General features: G+C 38.2%; 4 protein-coding genes across 14 annotated transcripts; 3 read left to right on the forward strand and 1 right to left on the reverse strand.

Moving 5' to 3' along the window:
• The first annotated feature begins 40 nt into the window (after positions 1-40).
• On the forward strand, positions 41-2,705 carry LOC143901741 (INO80 complex subunit B). 2 transcript variants are annotated; one of them, XM_077414247.1, is made up of 7 exons: positions 41-245; positions 542-769; positions 893-1,058; positions 1,424-1,622; positions 1,743-1,976; positions 2,126-2,298; positions 2,388-2,705. In XM_077414247.1, exons 2-7 carry the CDS (start codon positions 718-720, stop codon positions 2,518-2,520), a joined length of 957 nt encoding a protein of 318 aa, XP_077270373.1. In that variant the 5' UTR covers positions 41-245; positions 542-717; the 3' UTR covers positions 2,521-2,705. The 2 variants fall into 2 exon arrangements, with proteins under 2 accessions (XP_077270373.1, XP_077270374.1); XM_077414248.1 differs by lacking the exon at positions 41-245 and adding an exon at positions 278-464.
• A 424-nt stretch (positions 2,706-3,129) lies between these two features.
• Positions 3,130-5,388, forward strand: Smn (survival motor neuron). The gene is made up of 6 exons (XM_077414251.1): positions 3,130-3,419; positions 3,811-3,984; positions 4,050-4,164; positions 4,397-4,691; positions 4,767-4,837; positions 5,214-5,388. The coding sequence occupies exons 1-6, from the start codon at positions 3,375-3,377 to the stop codon at positions 5,273-5,275; spliced, it is 762 nt and encodes a 253-aa protein (XP_077270377.1). The 5' UTR covers positions 3,130-3,374; the 3' UTR covers positions 5,276-5,388.
• A 147-nt stretch (positions 5,389-5,535) lies between these two features.
• LOC143901738 (katanin p60 ATPase-containing subunit A-like 2) lies at positions 5,536-9,924 on the reverse strand. Of its 3 annotated transcripts, none has more exons than XM_077414240.1 (9): positions 9,573-9,924; positions 9,283-9,427; positions 9,100-9,170; positions 8,432-8,611; positions 7,796-8,108; positions 7,374-7,542; positions 7,187-7,299; positions 6,469-6,674; positions 5,536-6,201 (listed from the first exon to the last, which is right to left on the reverse strand). In XM_077414240.1, exons 2-9 carry the CDS (start codon positions 9,361-9,363, stop codon positions 5,811-5,813), a joined length of 1,524 nt encoding a protein of 507 aa, XP_077270366.1. In that variant the 5' UTR covers positions 9,364-9,427; positions 9,573-9,924; the 3' UTR covers positions 5,536-5,810. The 3 variants fall into 3 exon arrangements, with proteins under 3 accessions (XP_077270366.1, XP_077270365.1, XP_077270367.1); XM_077414239.1 differs by having other exon boundaries at positions 9,507-9,924; XM_077414241.1 differs by lacking the exon at positions 9,283-9,427 and having other exon boundaries at positions 9,573-9,906.
• Positions 9,925-10,004: 80 nt separating this feature from the next.
• LOC143901744 (uncharacterized) lies at positions 10,005-21,362 on the forward strand. 8 transcript variants are annotated; one of them, XM_077414258.1, is made up of 7 exons: positions 10,059-10,198; positions 10,350-10,590; positions 11,736-11,811; positions 12,137-12,300; positions 14,387-14,596; positions 15,042-15,190; positions 16,930-21,362. In XM_077414258.1, the coding sequence occupies exons 5-7, from the start codon at positions 14,518-14,520 to the stop codon at positions 17,101-17,103; spliced, it is 402 nt and encodes a 133-aa protein (XP_077270384.1). In that variant the 5' UTR covers positions 10,059-10,198; positions 10,350-10,590; positions 11,736-11,811; positions 12,137-12,300; positions 14,387-14,517; the 3' UTR covers positions 17,104-21,362. The 8 variants fall into 8 exon arrangements, with proteins under 8 accessions (XP_077270381.1, XP_077270379.1, XP_077270378.1 ...); XM_077414256.1 differs by having other exon boundaries at positions 10,350-10,522; positions 11,736-12,036; XM_077414257.1 differs by having other exon boundaries at positions 10,350-10,522.
• Positions 21,363-21,371: the final 9 nt, after the last annotated feature.

Here is a 21,371-nt window from a genome sequence, read left to right on the forward strand (position 1 = left end):
GCGACACTGGCGACAGTAGCGACGCGTCACGAAGTGATGTAAAATGTAATTGACGTGAGCAGACGTGAGGTTATGACAGGTTATGACGTATTCCGCACTGTCCGCAGTCCGCATTGTCCGCAAAGACCGCAACCGTCATATTACAATAAAGGAAAGGAAAGATATCTTTTGAGAAGCAAAAATATACTACAAATATATTATATTGACCGATAAAATATTCGATATATATTTTGTCACTGATACATGTAAGTATTGCGTACATACGTACACGACAATATCAACATTGAGAATTTCACTACGGTATATGAAATATATTTACGTCGCATAATTTTTCTACACTCAACGAGTTTCATGCGTAGCCTTTAATGTACTTTTCACTCGGTCGGGGCAATCGCAGTGCAACAACGTTCCTAACCTTAGAAAACGTAAGGTGTCAAAACAGTCAAAGGTCAAAGACCAAAACGGTCCGTGCCTCTAGGCCTCTACCTCTACCAGGCTCTACAGCGACAACGTCTTTACGTCGTATCGTTTTCATGTTTAGGTACATTCCAGTACATTTCCTCAAGCAGATCTCAGATCGAACGAGTCTTGACAAGTCTTCGCAACAAATATTTAACCTACGCAGCTCCACTGCTCCACGCGCGAGAGCGTGTGTTATCTGGTCGAGTAACGCGCGTTTGGCTGTTCTCTCCTTTCATCTAATCGTCTAATCGTCTAATGGGTAAGCCGAGAGACGCGAGAGGGCATACGGAAGAAGAAATGAACTTGGGTACGTCTGTATCCACGTATTTGTATTTACATCAATTTCGTACCCGTCAATATTACACGGTGCACGTTAATGATATATACTTTGAGATTCTTGGTTTAACGCGATTGACGTGAATTTTGTTAGATACAAGCGATGTCTCGCCGCAGAAAAGACACAAGAAACATAAACATAAAAAGCACAAGAAGAAAAAGCTCATGCACGACGATAGCGACGCCTTTGTAGAACGTTCAACCGACGCTGACCGGAAGAAAAGTTTTAGAATAAAAATGAAGAAGGAAGATGAACGAAGGTATGCGTCGTGTTTGACATTTCTCTATCTCCGACCTTTTTGTAACGTATCGAACGTATTCGGCTCTTCAGCAACGTTCTGTTTAATAGCGTTTCACGTTCAAGTTTAGTTAGCCAAAAAACGCGTGTCGCCCCAACGTTGGCAAAATAATGGCCTTTATCGCGACATCTTTGGTTTAAAAGAAAAGAAAGAGTTTTCTCTCGTATAATCTGCCCGTGCCGTAACGATGTACGTCGATCGCGTTTAGTTTTGAGAATATACGTCATATATCTCTATAGATCTTATACGCGTATGTCGGATATACGCAGGATGAACTGTACAGTAGTGCGCGGGTAACGAAGGGATAACTATGTACCATTTTCTAGTTTGGATAAACGTGAAAAGGTATTGAAGACGTGCGGCGGCGGCGGTGGCGGCTTGAACGCAACTGCAATAAGCACCGCACCGTCTCCAAAAGCAACTACGAAGAAGAAAATTCCGAAAGGTAATAAAGGCAAAGATAGTGGAACCAGCAGCGAGGAAGAAAGATGGCTCGACGCTATCGAATCTGGTAAACTGGAAGAGGTAGTTTCCCTCAAGTATTATTTCCATATCTCTTCACTTGCCCATGCTCGATGTTATATCATCTCTCTCTCTCTCTACGAAGAACGAATTAAATGAATAAAGACCGGCGTTTTATTTTAGGTTGATGACGAATTGAAAAAAATTAAGCCAAAGGATCCCAAGCTAATGACAGCGCGACAGAGAGCAATGTTCGAGAGGAAAACTGATACGGAGCCGAATCCAGGTGTCGAACAACTCATGTCGTTACCTACCGGTTACAAAGAAAAAGTCATGACTGCGGAAGCTATACAGAAGGCTGCTCTAAAGTCTCTGAAACGGAAACAGCTCGCTGATGAAAAGAGAGAAAAGGATAAGGTTTGTATATACTATGTGTGTGTGTGTGTGTGTGTGTGTGTGTGTGTGTGTGGAAAGAAAGTTTTAAAGATAAAGATGACAAAAACAGCACGCCGTTTTGCGCGTGACAACGTGTATAGACGTGAAACCTTTTTGACGTGCTTTTATAGAAAAAGACAATGGAAAGGTTGCTTAAGAAACAAGAATCTAAAGCGTCCAAAGTTATCAGCAAGGGAAGATTATCTAGACGACAAGTACCGTTGGTGACGTATCGTTTAACGATCGAAGGAAGTTCTATATCTCTACCGCTCGGTGAAGCGTTTCCACTTTCTCCTGCCAAAGAGTACGACAAAATTATTCGTTACCATTATTTTCTGTACGGACGTTTGAGCCGCGACATTTCTGTATTTCTGTTCTGTGTTTATATTTTAGGAAAAGTCCGCCAAAACAACGACTTTGCGGGGTAAATCAATGTAAAAATCCCAAAAAATATTCGTGTTCAAAAACTGGAATACCATTGTGCAGTTTAAAATGTTACAAAGCCAATCTTCTTGTAACCAGGTAAATAATGTGCAAACGACTAGATTTTTTTTTCAAAAATTCTAAAAGCTTGTTTTAATATTTGTACACGTAACTTGTGCGCGCGAACACAAACACACACATATGTATAATATATCGTGTACACGTTAATATATAGATAGCGGAAAAGACGTTATTATAAATAAAGATTTGCGAACGTTCGAATTTTTATATCTGTGCCCATTACCTGCTGTTACCTCTTATATATATCTCGCGCGTTATATTATATATATACCTATATAATGTATATAATACTCTTGTTATACATAAACATTTTTTTTAATTTAATTTCTCTCGCTCTTTGAATCTTTGGACTTGAAATTTTAGAAATGGACTCTTGTTTGACAAAAGCACGAATATCTTCCGATAGCTGTCAATTTCTGTGAATTAAAATTGTTGCCTCTTAAAAATACCATCAGAGCGCGTGTTAAATTTCCCGATATCGGTAATCATACGGCGATGTCAATAATTACCGACTGTCAACGAACTTATCAACTGTGAATAAAAAAAACTTAAATTTTCAAGGATAATATTATATTTCGGAAATATATGGAAAGAACACATATGTATAAATGCAAACAATCGCATTACAAACATTGGCCACTCTGCTCCGAACCCTGACGTTGAAGCTTTTTTGCTTTTACCGCGCGAGGTCTTCCAAATCACGTCGGTTCGGAAATGTTCAGGATCAGCTGCTCCGAGACTATACGAGGCATTCCGAGGTGATCCGAATCCGAAGTTGAGAGTTGTGTCCTAACGTCCTGAGTGCATACATATGCATGTACGAGAGAGTCAAGTTTTCAGTCGAGCTTATTTGTGCGTACTTACTTGTGTGACAGGATGACTGAGGAAAGTAATGTGCTTTTTATAAGAGGAAATGGAAATGTACGTAAGAGATATTATTTTTACGAGCATTCGCGATTAACCTTTTTTACGTTCTACATTTTGTGTTTATATTCTCATTTATTTTCATTTTGAGTATATGAATTTTTGTTTAAATTTAAATGCCAAAAATAAAATATGAAAATAAAATGGAAAAATATATATCCAGAGATGAAAAAAGGCTCTGCGTTTAAAAGAACGTATGACCATGAACGTGGAATAGAAATGTCAACTTAATTGACAACGTCTTACAGTTATATGTGTTATGTAGAAGCATCAAGATGTAGAATTAATTATCATATTATAGACGAACTCTGAGTTTAAGAGTTTAATAAGAACTTAGATATAAAAAAGTAATAAACAAATATTATGCGAGTATTAACAACTTAAGCAGAAAAGTGAGAACGAAGATGTTTGGGATGATACCGCATTGATACAAGCATACGATAGAGCTGTAAATTTGGCCAAGGAGGAAGTAGCAAAACGTATTGCCATGGATACTCAGGACCGGCAGACGAAGCAAAAGTTACAGACGTCCAAATACTCCACTCACGCAAAAACACGCAAGGTACGTATGACGACACTTATATTTTATCAAAGACAAACGTATTACTTTCTACTGCTCTATCGTAGAAATGGACCGTTGGTGCTCCATGCCGTGCTGTATACTCCGCGGATGGACGAGTATACGAAGCCATTGTATCAAAAATTCATCAAAATTCTGGCATGTGTACAGTGAAATTTGTTGGTACGTATTTTATATCAATATAATATTATTCCGCGATGTTCTTGTAGGCCATACGTACAATATTAAATAACATTTAGTTAAGGATCCATTAATCGGTGCATATGTATATTACACTAATACTAACGATCGCTGAGATCTATATGTATATATAATACGTAGCAAGTTAATTAACGTAATATATAATGTTCAGTGAGATAGGTTTTATAACGACGATACGTTATATTATTCGCAGGATATCAGAATACAGAAAAGGTAGAGATAACGTCTCTTCTGGAATCTGAAGGATTGCAAAGTCAAATTGCCCAGCATAAGGATGCGTTAACGCAAAAGGCTACGGACGAAGTCGATTCCGACACATCCACCTATTCCAATCTGCAAACGTCCAAACAAAGGACGGGCGAAAGAATGGATTGCGATACGGAGGATCCTAGGTCCGTTAAAAATAATTTTATGCCCGGACTTGAATATTTTACGCCAGCGATAGACGCAATGCCACCTGCGCCACCCTTACCACCATTAATGGCTAAGTAAGAGTTACGAACTTGGAGATATAAGCGACACGTCTGTTTGTCATATAAACTATGATTGCGTTCCATTTATAGGTTGCCCGAAACTGATGCAGATGCATTGTCTAGTATGTTGATGTCGTGGTATCTAAGTGGATTCCACACAGGTAATTTTTAGAATACGTCAAGTATTAATCTGTCATTTTTCATAATTTAATACACCTTGCGATCTTTTATGAGAAGAAAATCACCTTACTAAGGATTATTTTTACGTTTACTTTTAAGTAAAGTTTATTTTACGTCAATTTTAATTAAGAGAGAGAGTGTGTGTGTGTGTGTGTTTAGCTGTAAAACGTGATTAATATCAAGTTGCACGAGCAAAAATAAAATAGAGATATGTTTGATCGAATATCAATTATAAAAGAACAACTTTAAAACCGTTTTAACAATATATACATACAAACACACATTCTTGTATCATTTATATTTCCAAACATTATGTCTATCAGTATAATATTTTATCATACAAATTTTTTGATGTAGGTTATTATCATGGGTTAAAGCAGGCTAAAATTAATCAGCAGAAGAAAAGAAACTGTCAATAGTCTGTGTGAAAATGATTATTTTTTCACAAAATATAATTTTTGCATTTTAATTTACACATTGTGTTAATAAACAAATTTGAAATCAATAAAATCTCTTATCGTTATTAGATTTATATTGCAGATACTGATATCTACTTTCGGATGATGAAAAACTAACAAAACATTCGCGAAGTAAACACACACACACGTGTGTTTTCATCCCATTTGTTAAATTTTTATTAATTTCTTTATACGTTTTTTAATAATAACGTTCAAATATATAGGTATATTATATATATTTAATTTATTAATTCAAGAATATAATATTTATAATTAATATTTATAATTTCATTAGACGTAGTGTTAAAATGTTTAAACAACGTAATCGATATTTTACAAATGTATTTTAAATGTGGTGTAAGAAATATCACTATTTCGCAGAAAAAAATTGATCTATTATATAATGTATCATCTCATAGATGTACCATATTTGTTTCTTGTCATACGTGCGTATGCGGAGAGAAAAATGTTAAGCTACCCTATTATTATTATTTTTTTAAATTTCTTTTGCGAAACCAAATTCTTTACTCCATCCCATATATTGCGCGGTCATATGTTTGGCGATGGGTTTTACCCTGGATTTAGCAAGCGCAATGTGACCAATTGAACTGATCAGACCATCATTTTGAATATCATCGACGGAGATTGCTTTTGCTTCGAGACTCGCCCAAATGGGCCGCAACTGCGTGATCCACGCTTCCTTGCACAGCACGTTTAAATCTGCGCAAGAATATCCCGCGGTTTCTCGCGCAAGTTTGAGCATCTCCGGCGAGTTGTACAGATCATCGCGCACGTAAGACTGCAATATTTTCAGTCGACTAGCTTCGTCAGGTAGATCGACAAAAATCCGTTTTTCTAAACGTCGCAACAAGGCAACGTCTATGTTCCTAAAAAAATAAAAAATATATAGAAGTTAGTCACGAGACGTTAGATAACGTAACTAGAATATATGGACGTCTGTGCTCGTGAACGTTGAATAAGTAACATCGTCAACATTGTGAATCGCTTAATTATATATAAGCCAGAAATCGAGAACGTGTGAGTCGGCGCGTGAGGTAAACACGTTTTAAACGTAAAAGAGCAAAGTATGCAAAAGTACGGCGAACGTGTCTTCTTGAAAAATACGTTTGCATCTACCTGTATGCTTTGCTTACCATGGAACGTTTGTAGCTGCTAACAATACTACATTCGTATATTCCATTGAAAATAAACCGTCCAATCTGGCGAGAAGTTCCGCTCGAAATCTTCTGGCAGGTTCCGAACTCGACGAGGGATGATCTACGTTTTTCGTGGTCGTCCAATCAATTTCATCGATAAAGATTATCGTTGGTGCATAATGTTTAGCAAGATCAGTGAGCACCTAACGTCATCAAAGATTCTTGGTTCGACTTTGTTCGTGTTTAACGGTGTTTAAACTTGCTAATATATATATATACACATATATACACATTAGATAACAATAACAGATGAAATTATTATTTCATGTGTGCGAAAACTTTTATCGGGAATAAAAGATGTAATGGATACGGCAGATATACGTTTGATTATAAAAGAACGATAATAAGACTTTTTAATTAGATTATTTATCACGTTCGCAATCTTGCCTTCATTTTTTCCTCAGTTTTGCCTTAATTTTTTTTTCTTTAACGTTTAAGTGGATATCCATCATAGAATAGTGTCCATTAGATCGTTAGAGTTCCGTCATTCATTGTGGAGATAGATATCTGGAGAAAAGTCGTAGGGCGGTATTCATAGTTCGCGATCTTATATCACGAACAAACACGTTGACGTCTCTTCTCACGAAGAGACATTTTGAATATAAGAACGGACTCTATGAACACCGGCCTTAGACACGTGTTACGTTCGACTTACGCGAATATATTTTTCCGAATCGCCTCTCCATTTGCTGATAACCGAGCTGGAAGTGATGTTAAAAAAGGTGGCGTGACATTCGGTAGCGACTGCTTTCGCGAGCATCGTCTTACCTGTTCGAGGGTGAGTGTCTCGGTCACGTTACGTCTCACGTTAGTAGACGATAAATAATTTCGCGCGTACGTACCAGTTCCCGGTGGACCGTATAATAATACGCCTTTGCAAGAACCGAGTTTTCCACTGAACAAGCTTGGATATTTCATTGGATAAAGTATAGCTTCTTTCAACAACATCTTGCAATCCTTCAGTCCTTTTACGTCGTCCCAATGAACATTCAAGTTTTGTTGCACTCGTTCCTACATATTACTATATATGTTTATACGTTTATATCTCGCTATATCGTTATATTATAACGTACTTGATGTGAACGCGACTTTTCTTTTAACGATTTATACGGAACTCTGTGTTAGCTTATATTAGCGTACGCGTGTAACGGAAAGCTTGTACTTAATTAGAGGGAGGATATTATAAAATATAAATGTAATAACAAAGAATAATTTCTGATCAAATCACACGTATATATACATATCGCATTTTCTCGTTTCTTACCCGTGATATAATATCTGCGATTTCTTTTAGTTCAGAGCCGAGTGGATAGAGATTATCGAGAGGTTTCGGTAATCTTTCGTTAAAAGTTTCGTTGGGGAAAGTTTCGTCGAACATTGGCACTTGGACAGTGACTCGCGCGCCATTTTCCGCGGGAAAGATCGGCGTCACCGTGATACCGAGATTCAACTCGTCCCACGTGGAAGCGTCATGTTTCCGTGCAGCTTTATTTTTGCCGATCGTGTTACCGTCCTCGATAACGCGCGTATCCTCTTGCTTCGACGAGACCTTCGATACTCTCTCTTTCTTGTTGCCGCTACAAAGGATAAAGGATAAAAAGCGAAAGTGGCTGTGCGTTTTATACGAGCAAGGAACGTGGCGTCTCGCGAAACAGAATAGGCAACGACAGTCGCGTAAGTGCGTGAAACGTGATCCGCATAAATTTATCGATTTATTGTTACATGTATATTTAAAAATATGACTCGTAATATATAAGACTATAGGTACATTTTGTTTTATCGCAGTCCTTTTGAGGAGCAGCTTCGCGCCTTTTAAATACAACGGTAGATTTTTGTAGACTTATATCGTTCTCCGTATCGTTGCGTATTGCTTCTGGATAACAAATTATATTTTTCTTACGTATTTTGAGCTACGTTCCGAACTTCCGTCTTCTTACACAGCTTGGGATATCTGTTGTACTTGGCGTAATGGTACGCGGTGTACTCGAGAACGATAGTTTCCAAATCGATATTGTCGCACACGCGAATGTCTCGGGAGAGTTGAGCCTCCTTGAAGAGACTCTCCGTGGTATTGGAATAACTACGAGAAACATGAAACATCGATACACGGGGCGCACATACGTCCCATTTCACAATTACTTAATTGTGAACGGCTCGTGGGTTGAACGTAATATAGCAATACTCTTTAAATTAACGTAATTGATTAACCAGTAATCGATCATTACTGGTCGCGTGTTTCGATTCGACGTGAACACACACACGCATGGGAGAATTTTCAATAACGTTTATATAACGTGACGTACACAAGATTGTGGCTTTTGGGGGACCAAATATCGTTTCCATTCGTATATGTACTTTTGTATCGCGTTCTTTTCGTATTTATTTTTCGTACAGCAACTGATTGTGAGTAACATAAAGTTTTAACACACGTCCTAATGTTTATGTGATACTTGGAAAAGTTTTCGATATAACGTGTGTGTGTGCGTGTGTGCGTGCGTGGGATGTTTTCTTTCACTATAGCTATAAATATGAACAGATAGATATAGAATATAGACTTTAAGCGCTCACCCTTGCTCCCGTAAAAAGGCAGCGATAAGGTAAAGGAGATGACGACGACGTTCTTGGACACGTTTTTCCTCCTACGTACAGCACGTAACGTATCGGTATATTTATCATTGACGTCATATATATTTTATATAATTCTCATAATTTACTTATTTGCAATAAAGCTTTCTCGACAATAAAACGTACAACGTCGAATATGTGCACGGAGACGTTGTACGATTTGAGGAGCCGCGCGAGCTTACGCGGGGTGCGTTGTTTGCGCGTCATCGATCATTACTGATCATCAGTGATGATTCGAAGCGCCTTCCGGTACTAATAGTACTTCCGGAATCTAATATAGATACATATATAATAGAGTTATATATTTTTTTTCGATCGGCACGCGTGACACAAAAATGTCAAAAATACACCTCTATTTTTAGCGATCGACGTCATCTGAGACGTGAACGGTGAATTTATTGTACCCTTGCCCTTACTTTCTCGCGCGCCAAGTGAGCGACGCGACCAGCTGCCGCGTTCAACGACAGGCCGTCGTTCATGATCTCTGCAGTCTGCTCTCCCCGGACCGGACCTCGGAGGCAGTGGTGAGGGTGAGTGGTGGCACGGAAAAAGATAACGTTTTTTATCCTTTCACGATGAACGTCTCCATTATGTTCCACTTATACTCCGTTATACTCCATCGGGCGTTATACTAGTCGGCTGTCACTCTTGTTTGAGGTTTTGAGTATTTGAGTTGAGGTTGAGTGGGTTGAGGTTGAGGAAGGACGCGACGACGCGTGACGACGCGTACGGCGTACAGTTGCCATGACGACGCACGCGGCTGGCGGCTGGGGCTACGCGCACTCGGCACTCGGCACTCTGCACTACTCTGCACCTGCACTGTGTGGCACCAGTGTGCACTGTGCACTTGCGGTATGTACCATGGGCCATGGGCCATGGGTACCAGCGGCCAGCGGTGTATTACGTCAGAGAGAAGCCTCTCTGATTACGTACAGCTGTGCAGGTGTGCGGTGTGCTTGAGGCTTGAACACTGTCACTATGCTCGCGCATTCTCACAATCATGCTGCATGCTGCATGCAGTATAATCCACTAATCTATTTGGGTAAGCTTATTATTACAATTATAAATAAATCACAATCGCAAAGCTGCGCGATGCGCAATAGCGCAATGAGCGCGCGCGCGCGGTCTCGCGCGTCCGCGGCAGTCCGCGCGCAAAAATGATTAAAGAAGAATAAATAGTGGATACTGGATAGGATGTAGGATAGACATGGCATAGACGACGACGACGACGACGACGGTTGAGAAAATCCGAGTGGCCGGGGCCGGGAACAGCCGGGAAAGGGCCGAGTGCGCGAACTGCCAACTGCCCGCGGTATACGCGATGTCGGAGTCGGAAGTGAAATGGGATTGAACGAGTCATAATAAAGTACGTACTGTTACGCTTGACGGTCCAAAAGTATATACTATTGCAGGTGAATCAAGATATAGATATAGGTAATATGTCAATTATTGTAATAATAACAAAAGTCACTTGTCAGTTATGTTGACGCTGTATAGTACGTTGTAAATGGAAATGAGCTGTTTCAGTAGAATACGATGAGAACGTGCGACTCGATCGCGAACAACGGCCACGAGAACGTGCCGCGAGCTACGTTCATCGACCGAAATACGTTGATACGAAATATAATCGTTGCGCGATCGTTTGAATTAAAATTTAAAATCTTATCGAAACTCTACTTATGACTACGTTTACGCAGCTGTTTATAATCTAATTTAATAACTTCTGTATACTACCTGATCCAAACGTTGTCTCTTCGTTATAAAACGATTATTTAAATATAAATCTATTTTGATATTCTTATCATTATGATAAAAAAAAAGAAAAATTTTGGCGCGGATAATATACGGTAGTTATTAAACTGGATTATGAGCCACTGTGTGTGTAAACGTAGTCTATACATTTTTAATTTACTGAAAAATAAAATTTTACTTCTTAGTAATTATAATATACATAAATGTCTTAATAATGATATTATCAAATTGTAATAGAAATAGTTTCCAAGTTTTACGACTGTGACGTAAGACGTACCTTAAAACGGTTAAATACCAATAGTTTGTTATATCTCTTATATGTTAATGTGATTATGTAATCGGTATAAAACATTTAGCATCTTGTCACATTTTTTAATTGGCCAAGTTCCATTCTTGATCGAGTATCCACGAAATATCGATATATCCTACACCTACAGATTATTATGTTAATTTTGAAATCTGCTACTTTTCTTTTCTCTATTTAATATTCTTGACGTTTTATATATATATATATATATATATATATATTATTTGAATAATATATATATATATATATATATATATATATATATATTATTTGAAATATATAATAATTAAATTATCTTTACCAGCAGCGTGTAATTAACACGCGCAACAAGGTAATATCTTACTTTCTGGAAGAAAGCTAGCTATATAATCCAACTATACATTTCCATTTGCTTCAACTTGCCTCGATCTAGGTGTATGTCTCGAAATTACGTTTAGTCGGTTTGTTATTGCAATTAAAATTGCAAAAAATGCAAAAGCGATCCCGCGATAGCGTCTGCGATGAATACGCTTTTTTGTAGACGGCGGTCCAGCAGCAGCAGTGGCGGGGGGCGGCGACGACGACGACGACGACAGCGACGGCGGTGTCGACGGGGGGTACGTTATGCCGGGGGTGGCTTCGTCGCAGCGTGGCGAGAGAAAGAGAGAGTGAGAGTGAGGAAGAGGGAGAGAGGCGATGCGCGGAACGTATTCGATCGACCCGCGTGAGAGGAATGAGCGTGTACTGCGACACAGAGTTCAGTCGGTCGGTCGGTCGGTGCCGCTATCAACCGGCCGCATCGCGTTGAGCCTCTCGGAGGTCTCGCGAAAAACACGCAGCCGGTACGTTCGATCGCACCCCTTTTCTTTTTTCTCCTTTTCTCGCTTTCTCCATCTTGTCATTCTAAACTGAACGACCGATTTCTCGTCTTCCGCGGAACAGATTACAGGATCGCGTTCGATATATCGGTTTAATCAAAATTGTGGACATCCCCTTTTTTCCACACGTCGAACAAGAGGAGAGAATACACGTGCGTGTGGAGCAGCGACGCACGAGGGGCGACGTCGACGTAAAGCGGGCGATTGGCGGAGCGATGTAGCACAAAGGTAACGCAATCCTTTTTCCCTCTCCATCGCACGTCTGTAGCGCGTGTATTACTATGCGGATTTATTTCCGGCCGGCCTGGATTACCGATGGCCACCCGTTGCATGAAACTGCGAGTTGGTCCCGTCGTGTCAGCTGTGGACTGATTACAAGCGGTTCACCCGGGAGGGGGTTGACGTCACCCCTCTGCTCGAATCTACTCAACAACGAGCGTACGTCCGTAACGGATATGATACGTCTCGTGTCATTGACATCATTTTCGCGTGGTTCCTCGGTTCCTGGGTTCCTGGGATTTTGCACTCCTTTATTTCTCATCTTATCTTTTTTTTCGTTATGAATTCGGTAATGTATAAGAGACGAAACTCACCTTTTCTGTTTCATCTTATTTACACAACCTTCTTTTTTTCCACAAAATACTTTTTAAAGATGACGTTAGTAAACGTTAACGTAGTTAAATCATTAAGGCACTTGTGTGTGTGTGTGTGTGTGTGTGTATCAATGCATCGAAAAGAATCAATGGGAAAAGATAAGACCACATGTTTTGTGCGTATCAATGATCGCGTAATATATGTGTATGTATACATATCGCTATAATATCGCTGATTATCCAACCCTGCAATCCATAAATTGAGAAAATTAATTTTTGTTAATGCGAGACCTACCATCTTCTAAATAAGTTTGTCCCACACCTTCTGAAACACTGTAACATCTATATTATGTACATTAAATCTTCAATTTTATAAAATATATATTAAAACATATTAATATTCTAATATATAATGAATTATCTCTTTAACATTTTTAGAACATGTTTGGATTCGAGATAATAAAATTCTAATTAGAAAATTGTCGCAATCTATATAAATATAATTTCTGAATTTTCACAGTAATTTATATATTTTACCAGTTTACTTCTTTGCATTTGCGGTATTTATAAACAAGAGATCTATTTTATAAAATAGAAAACTATTAATATAGATTTCCATGCCCTATAGTATAACGCAAGCAGAAACGACGTGGCGCGATAAAGTTTGTCTTTGCATATATGGATCTTGGGATTGTGCGATAGCTTTGATCGAGGAATCGTCATGTCGACGATCGATTCGGAAAGACTATTCTTTACATTTCACGTGACCTTGCCCAACTACGAAACGTACATTCACACAAAGATTTTAACGCGTGTAATTTCAACAAGTTCCATCTCTATATAGCGATGTGCGAAAATAGACTTTACGCCAATTAATCATATTTCTATCATTGATAACAAAGATAAAGATAGATTCTCGCTTATCTGTAGTCTATAGCATTGAAAAGTGTATAATTTACCAAAGTAACTTCGCAGCTTTAAACTTTACTTTGGCACAATGAACAAGTTCAAGAACGGTGTTGGTGCGCCCCCCCCCCGCGCCGTTTACACCTCGTATATAATAACGCATACGTGGCAGACGCGTTGCCTCGAAACCCGTCGATTACATCGCGAATATGGACTTGGGTTTCGTAACTTTCAAGGGTGACAAAAAGCTTGTCGATAAAAAATTAAACGCGAAGCTTATTGGCGAGGAAACCTTGCCAATTCTGGAAATCAGGAACTTTAATTTCAATGAAACTCCGCGCACGCATCCAAGAAATGCCAAAATTGATGAATAGCAAATGCAAAATTTTTAACTTATGTAGTGTCTCATACATGTATATCTATATCTATGTGAATACAATCTGAAGGACGAAATGTACGTGATAAAGGTATTAAATTATAGTTTTGCGATTTGTGCAGAAATGATTAAATGGTGGACGTATATGTGATGTCGCGCGCAAATTGAATAATTAAGTTCTCTGCGTCATGTAACGATTCACCATTCACGCACTGCGTAATCTTCCATCGCGGTCATCAACAGCCATCAAGCTAATCTGCGTTTCTCGCGAATTCCCAATTCCGCGATATGTAGCGTGTGAGGCGTGTCAAGAATTCCGTCTCGTAATCTCGGCTTTAAGGTCGAGACGACAATTATCGCGCGGTTACGATTCATTAGGTGAGGCCCACGCGAGCGTGATCTAATACGATGACAAATGTATCCTGATTCTTTCGCGCAGGCAACATGTTCCTGTTGCTGTCAGTGCACGAACGGAGATTGCTGCAGTAGCCGACCATTCTGAGAGAGAATCTTCATCCTATCGATACAAGCACGTTCCACTTATTTTCCAAGTAAACATCCCCGCGGATCATGAAGTGGCTCTCCGTCAGCAAGACATTCACGTGGACGTTCTGCCTGTCCACCATTTTATTCCTGCCAGTGAGAACGAGTAAGAAGGCGACCTTTTGTGTATGCTTGTTGCTTTAGTTAGCTATATAATATATTATTCTTATTTTTTCTTTATCTATTTACCTCTCTCAAGTACTACGTTTTACTCCAGTTTGATATTCTCTTACGCGTCACTGTACCACTGTACGCGTTGTTTTGTTTCTTACTGTGGTTTTTTAATATAATACAATCGATTTAACGCTCGAAGCTTATATTATTAAGCACGTCCATTTAAAGAATGCAAAGATCAATACATTATTAAAATGCTGGACGTTTTGTACATTCTTCAGGAAAATTTAATGTCGATTCTAAATTATTGACGACATCGCCCACTTTCAAATAGATTTTTCGAAATTACTTGTACGGTACATGTTTTGGTGTGTGACGTACGATTGCGGAAACCAGGTTGCACAACTGCCAATCTGCAATGTGGTAAATTTTTTCAGATGCTCTGGAGGAGAATTGTACGGATTTTCAGGGTGGCACTGTCAAACACGGTCTTTTCTACGTGCCAGGACCTGCGGTTTGCAGTCTCTGCGTTTGCTATCATTCCGAGCCATTGTGGTGTCAAGCCATTTACTGTACGCCACCCTACGTGAGTAGTCGAGAATGCGAGAAACACTGCACGCACTCATCTCTTTTAACTGCTTTTTAATTATATTCTCTCTATACCGGCCCGCGTCACTGATTAAAATCAATGTTGTACATGCGCCGCTGTCTGAAGTCCGAAGTAGCACAAAGTTCCATGTCGTACATTACGCACTTAACGACCGCTATGCCGTTAATAAGCGCGCACGCGGCTTTGTATGCTAGTTCGCAAGGGGAGTCTTAACAACCGCCATAACGAAGTAGACGTGTTAATGTTGGTTCTATATTTCTTGTGCTAAAAATAGAGTAAAACGCAGTGTAGAAGAAAGTTGTTATATAACAATAAAATATAGATGATAATATTATTCATGTATTTTATAAAATATTTTATATGATATAAATTATATGTTCTATTATCAATAGAAACATTTTTCAGCGAGGATTATAGTGGAAAAAGGCAATCTTTACAACTAATCTATATTTGTATTATATTTCAACTATCTATTTATTTGTAGCAGTATTTTGTGATGTATGAGAATTTTTGTATACAGAATCAACGTACTTAGAATATTATAGAATTTTTTATGTATATAATTCTCGAGACGATAGCCAAAAATTTAGTATTCCGCTAGTGGATGTACGTTACTTCAAACTTAATTATTTAAAAAGGTTTCGTTTAATTTTTGCTCAGACGAGAAATAGTCGGAAAGAGAAATATGTCTTTTTATATAAATAATAGCACTAATCCGATTGCTCAACGGGATGGTTAATAATCGCTTTATTAACGTTCTCCCAATTAGACCTTACAAGTGCCACATTGGAGAAAAGTTTGTTAACAAGATTTTTTTCGAATATAAATTTCACATGTGCCACCAAAAGTAATACTTTTATGCTTCTAAATCTTTACATCTTTACGTTTTATTTGATCTATGCTTGACCTAATGCTTAAAAAATGCAAGTATTATAGTATTTATCCTTACAGAATTAATTGTATATAGTTCAATTGTATAGTTTCATGCTCACGAAAGATCAAGAAAATCGATGTATCGCGTGTCATAAAGTGTCTTTGTGAATGCGGGCGCATAGATGCATCAGATTGTATATACCCGTTCACGCAATTAACTCGACGTTTCACACTCGACGTTAAACATCTATGCACGTACGTTATCGCGTATGTGCATAGATGTTTAACGTGATGCATTTTTTTGCGATAGGTCTCATGTAGGGCAGTAGGACCTGAACTACGATTTGCATGCGACAGGCTTTATGCTAATCTTGCCTACAATTGCAACATCATCTCTCGCTATATGTGAGAATTTGGTTGAGTTACTGCACGAGTTGCAATATACATATGTTGCTAAAAATTGTTTATTATATAAATAAGCTTCAAATTACATTTCTATGTATGTCCTTATATGTGTCTTTATACATATATGCTTTATATATATATATATATATAGAGAGAGAGAGAGAGAGAGGACACACGCGCACGTATATTGTAATGTATTGTGATATAATTTTCCATAAAATACCTGAAGATATACGTTATATCTCAAAACTACAAAATTTTTTTATATTTTTTATATTTTATAATGCAACAGCTATGTTATGAGATAGACAAACGCTATTTTCTACGAGAGAATTACTATAGCATACTTTTATCTAGTTGTTTTAAACTTAAACGATGTTTTAAATTATAAATCAAGCTCTCAAGCTGACCGATCTCATGTCGCGATTGTTCCGCAGAAATGCAAAAAGTTCCGCGTGGGTGAACGCTGCTGCGAGTTCGAGTGTCTTGACGATAGCGACGATTGGAGTGGCCCAGACGTATACGACGCTGCAGGATCGTCCAAGATCCACAAGCAGAGTCCCGTCCTGTGCCTGTTTGGCCTGTTGATCGCGTTATCGATGGTGCCTTAGTTACGATCAGACGAGATCCGCCATCAGTCGTCATCGCCATTATAGACCTTTCCCTCGTCGGATAATTCGAAGACGTCGTCCGTTAGTGATATTGGTGACGACGATGATGATGACAACATCAGACGTATACGTACAAGAAATCCTCGAGGCAGGTTTGTCTCGTACTGTGAGCACGGAGTATTTTGGCGAACGGCAATGTTCTTTGCCTATAGGATAATTAGGTCGTCCATTTGGAATAGCGCGAGCTCTGATTAACCTAGAACTGGAGTTACCTCCAGTAGACCGGTACAGTTAAATTATTAAATCGAAGATCAATCGAGTCACTTTTTGAATACGTGTGAAAAATTGAAAAAACAATATTTATTTTACATTACGAATAAATAACGGGATTCGTAAACGTAATTGTTTCGACGATAGTTTCAATAGTAGTTATTGTTATTGTACATACCAAATTAAGAAGATATATATTTATTTCATAACTTTGCTAAGAGAGCATTTATAAGCACTTGTGAATTTGGTCAGGTTTGGAGCGCGCGTGCGCATACAAACACACAAACAAACAAAGAAACAAAAAAAAACACTCATACACAACGCGTGAACAAGTCTTTTTTTATTTTCTCAATTTTCCGATTTCTTTCGAAACCGGGTTTCCTCATATTTTTCCACCTTGTCAACGTCGATATAATAACACTTGTCAGACGGTACGCAAACTCGATATCGAGTTAAAATCTACTCATATTCGACGGTGAAGGAATGACGTGAGAGTAGCTCTTGGCCTAATCCGAACACTCAGATGTCAGCCACTGTCATGTACGAGGTGTACTTGATCTCGTTTCGAAATAAAATTCAACATTTTGTTCAGGAAACACATGCGCAATAATGTACATAAAATAATCGTTAGAAAATTGATTCGATGCTCACGTCTCGATCAGCTTTCTCGGCTTAACCGGTACCAATTCTCGAGAATGATCGTAATAGATATATAATAAGGGACATCGTAAAATAATAAATGTAAAAATTGGCGAAAATCTCTAGCCCTTATAATCATCGCCTTTGACAATACTCGCGCTCGATGGACGACCGAAGGAGACTGGAAATGATAGAGACTTGGCGCGCACAAGCGTGTGCGTGCGTGGTAAATCAAAATTTTTATTTTTTTATTGTCGCAAAACGATGTGTGATAAAGTGCGCAGAAACACAAGTCTCTTGTCAACGAACACTGGGAGCTGAGACATTCCGTCGAGTGCGCGATATCCTCTTTGTTTGAAAGAGAGAGACTCGTTTCAATCTCCACGTCAATCGATTTTATCGTTCATTCGCTTTGCTTTACATCGGGTTTGTCGGTAAACAAGCCTTTCTGTTGGTTTCTGTCAAAAGGGCATCTCGCTCTGTTTCCACGATTAAACGTCATTAAAATGATAAACTTGGGCGGAGCTCATGCGACGACGCAACGTCCATCGATTTATCGTTTCAGTTTTACTTCATTTACTTGTCATCTGTTTATCTTTGGCAAAAAATTCCTTTTCGCCAATACGCGCCGCGATGTTTGTTCCGCGTGTGCGAGAAAAAACTTTTCTTTATTACGAAAAATTCAACAACGTACTCGAGTCAAGCGATTTTACTTTGTCAAGTCTAATGACAAAGTGTTTGCTCGTGTATGGCTGCAAGATTTTATTACAATTTCATATAACGCGATCTTATACGAAAGGTAACGTACACGTATTAAAGAGATAAAAGATGTTATTTATGCACATATTAGTTATGCGTAGTACTCGGGTGTGAAAAGACACAAAATGCATGAAAAGTTTGAGGAAAAACACACTAATACACTTATTTTGTGTGTGAAAGTTCTTGTCTATTATTTTTATTATACGCATTTAATATTTTTCTATTTCAAAATATAACGTTCAACAGGAACGAATAATATCGGTATGCAACTTGACGATGAAAGTTTATAGATGTTTCGCATCCCGACAATGTACTCTTCCGCTCGCTTCCACATTACAAAACATTTTGATTATTCTCGTTCCAATTATCACTCGACCACCACGTAACTATTATTCGCACGACCGTTCAAAGCGGCGATAATTATAATAAGCGCCTGGATTTTCATGCGATAACAAGCCGGTTAATTATAATTGCTGTGGAATTGCGATACTGCGCCATTACGTGTTACGCGATCGATATATATATATAAGCTGAAGCATAAATTATTTACGCGAACAGTTTAATATCCTGAAAGTATCTGACACGTGCGGATTAGTGATCGATGCGAATGCGACTTTGGAGCCTTGCCATATTACAGAAAATTCTCTTATTTTATAACGCTTACTTACTGGAAACAATCTAAGAAAAAAAAGAGTTGACTGCTTTTAATGAAACGGTATTCTAATACCAACACCAGCGATAAAGCCGAGCAACATGGGGCCACACGACGTGTAATAATATAACGTACCCAAACGTGCTTTCTTGGTCTTTTCACGGTGAAATGTGAGGGTGAAAATACGGTGCTATTATATAAGTCATTTCTCGCTAAGGAAGGTGACGCTGTATATGTTACGAATATCTGCGAGTCTCCAGTATTGCGACACCGCGTATTCCGATATTTGCGCACGTACGCTTGGCTGTGATATATTTTTACGGCGTTTGATTACTCTCCTCCTCCTTGGATCGCTACGCGCTTTGCGAATCTCAGAGGCTTCGATTAGCGCTGTGAATGTCTCTGACGAAAGCAGCCCTTTTTAAGAACTGGAGATAAAAATAAGGATGGAGCAATCGTAATTGCACAAGGATGGCGATGGTAATAATTAATAATAATTAATATATTGATTAATATTTATATTTATATGATCGATTAATTAATAATTACGCAGAACGTCTATTTACTACATGAAAAAGGTATTATTACAGAAGAATTGTTATTTTTTTAAATAATATTTATCCGTAAGATTCTATAAACGTTATGATCGTGAATTATTATTATTGTTAATAAAAATCATCTGTCCTATCATCTTCGACTTCGCGCAAAAAGCGAGAAAGGAACGAGAGAGTGATGGCGCGAATCACGTGTTATGTGAATTAATTAATTAAGGGCCGCTCTGTCACAGGGTATTTGCGAATAAGCATCCAAGTCGATCCACGCGAGCGCTTTATAGTCTGCGGAAATAAGAAATATTTCTTATTTCCGCAGACATCTCTTTCATTTCAATTTCGTCACGCGGAACGTCATAGTTTCGCAACCATTTGTAATATATGTCTCGGTTGTTAGGAGCTTGCTCACTTATTACCACGTGTTTATGTCATATTGAAGCGTTGAAGGCAATCTTTCAATCGCGTCACGTTGAGATACTAAACATCTCAATGGAGCCGCTCTCAATATCGAAGGCGGACTAGTCTCGACTCTCTTGCATTTGAATTTTAAGCAATAATAAGCACATTGCCTGAGTTTTGCGCATATATCAAGGCCAAGTTCGACAAACGACGCCATTGAAGCCACTGAAGCAAGAGCGACAAAAAGGATGTTTGAGATTAAGTTATGATAGCTTAAATATATGATAGACTTGTTCATATTATGCGCGATACCTGGCTCGGACGTGACCTAGTTTTCAATGCAATTTTGCTGTTTTCAAAAATTTCAAAAAATTTTGCCACATTTTTGGATGCTCAACTATCTAGATTAAAACACATTTTATATGTATATCTTTCTAAACATTTTTATTAAAAAGAAAGTAAATAGGATATTATCATGCTTAGAAAATGCATATGTACCTCCGGGTCAAGTATCGTAATAAATTTTGAATTGAATTTATTTAACAATTTTATTGTCCCATCTCGACGAGAAACCTTGGCTGACGGAAAACAGAATTACACTTTTCCTAAATGCCTCGCCATTATACTTTTGCTCTCTTCTTCTTCTATATCCATTCTAATCCAGAGAATTATTAATCGACCAATTCTTCTAAGCTTACATAAAAAAAAACTGACCTAACGCGTTTACAAGAGTAAGAAAAGATATATATATATATATATATATATATATATATATATCGATATAAATAGCTAGACAATAGCTTTAATATATTACCGCAATACGTACTTTTGACATAATAATGTCATATAATGATCAAGAGGCCTTTTATGTGTGAGTGATCATTCAGAGAATCCATATTGTGAAATTACAATAAAATTTAATTCAAAATACCAAATAAACTCGAATATGGTCTCTGATTTGAACGAATCGTTCTTTGATTCCCTTGAGCGCAACAAAG

This window comes from Temnothorax americanus, unplaced genomic scaffold (assembly GCF_048541705.1).
Source record: "Temnothorax americanus isolate GAGA-0224 unplaced genomic scaffold, ASM4854170v1 Scaffold36, whole genome shotgun sequence".
In the NCBI taxonomy this organism is placed as follows: domain Eukaryota; kingdom Metazoa; phylum Arthropoda; class Insecta; order Hymenoptera; family Formicidae; genus Temnothorax; species Temnothorax americanus.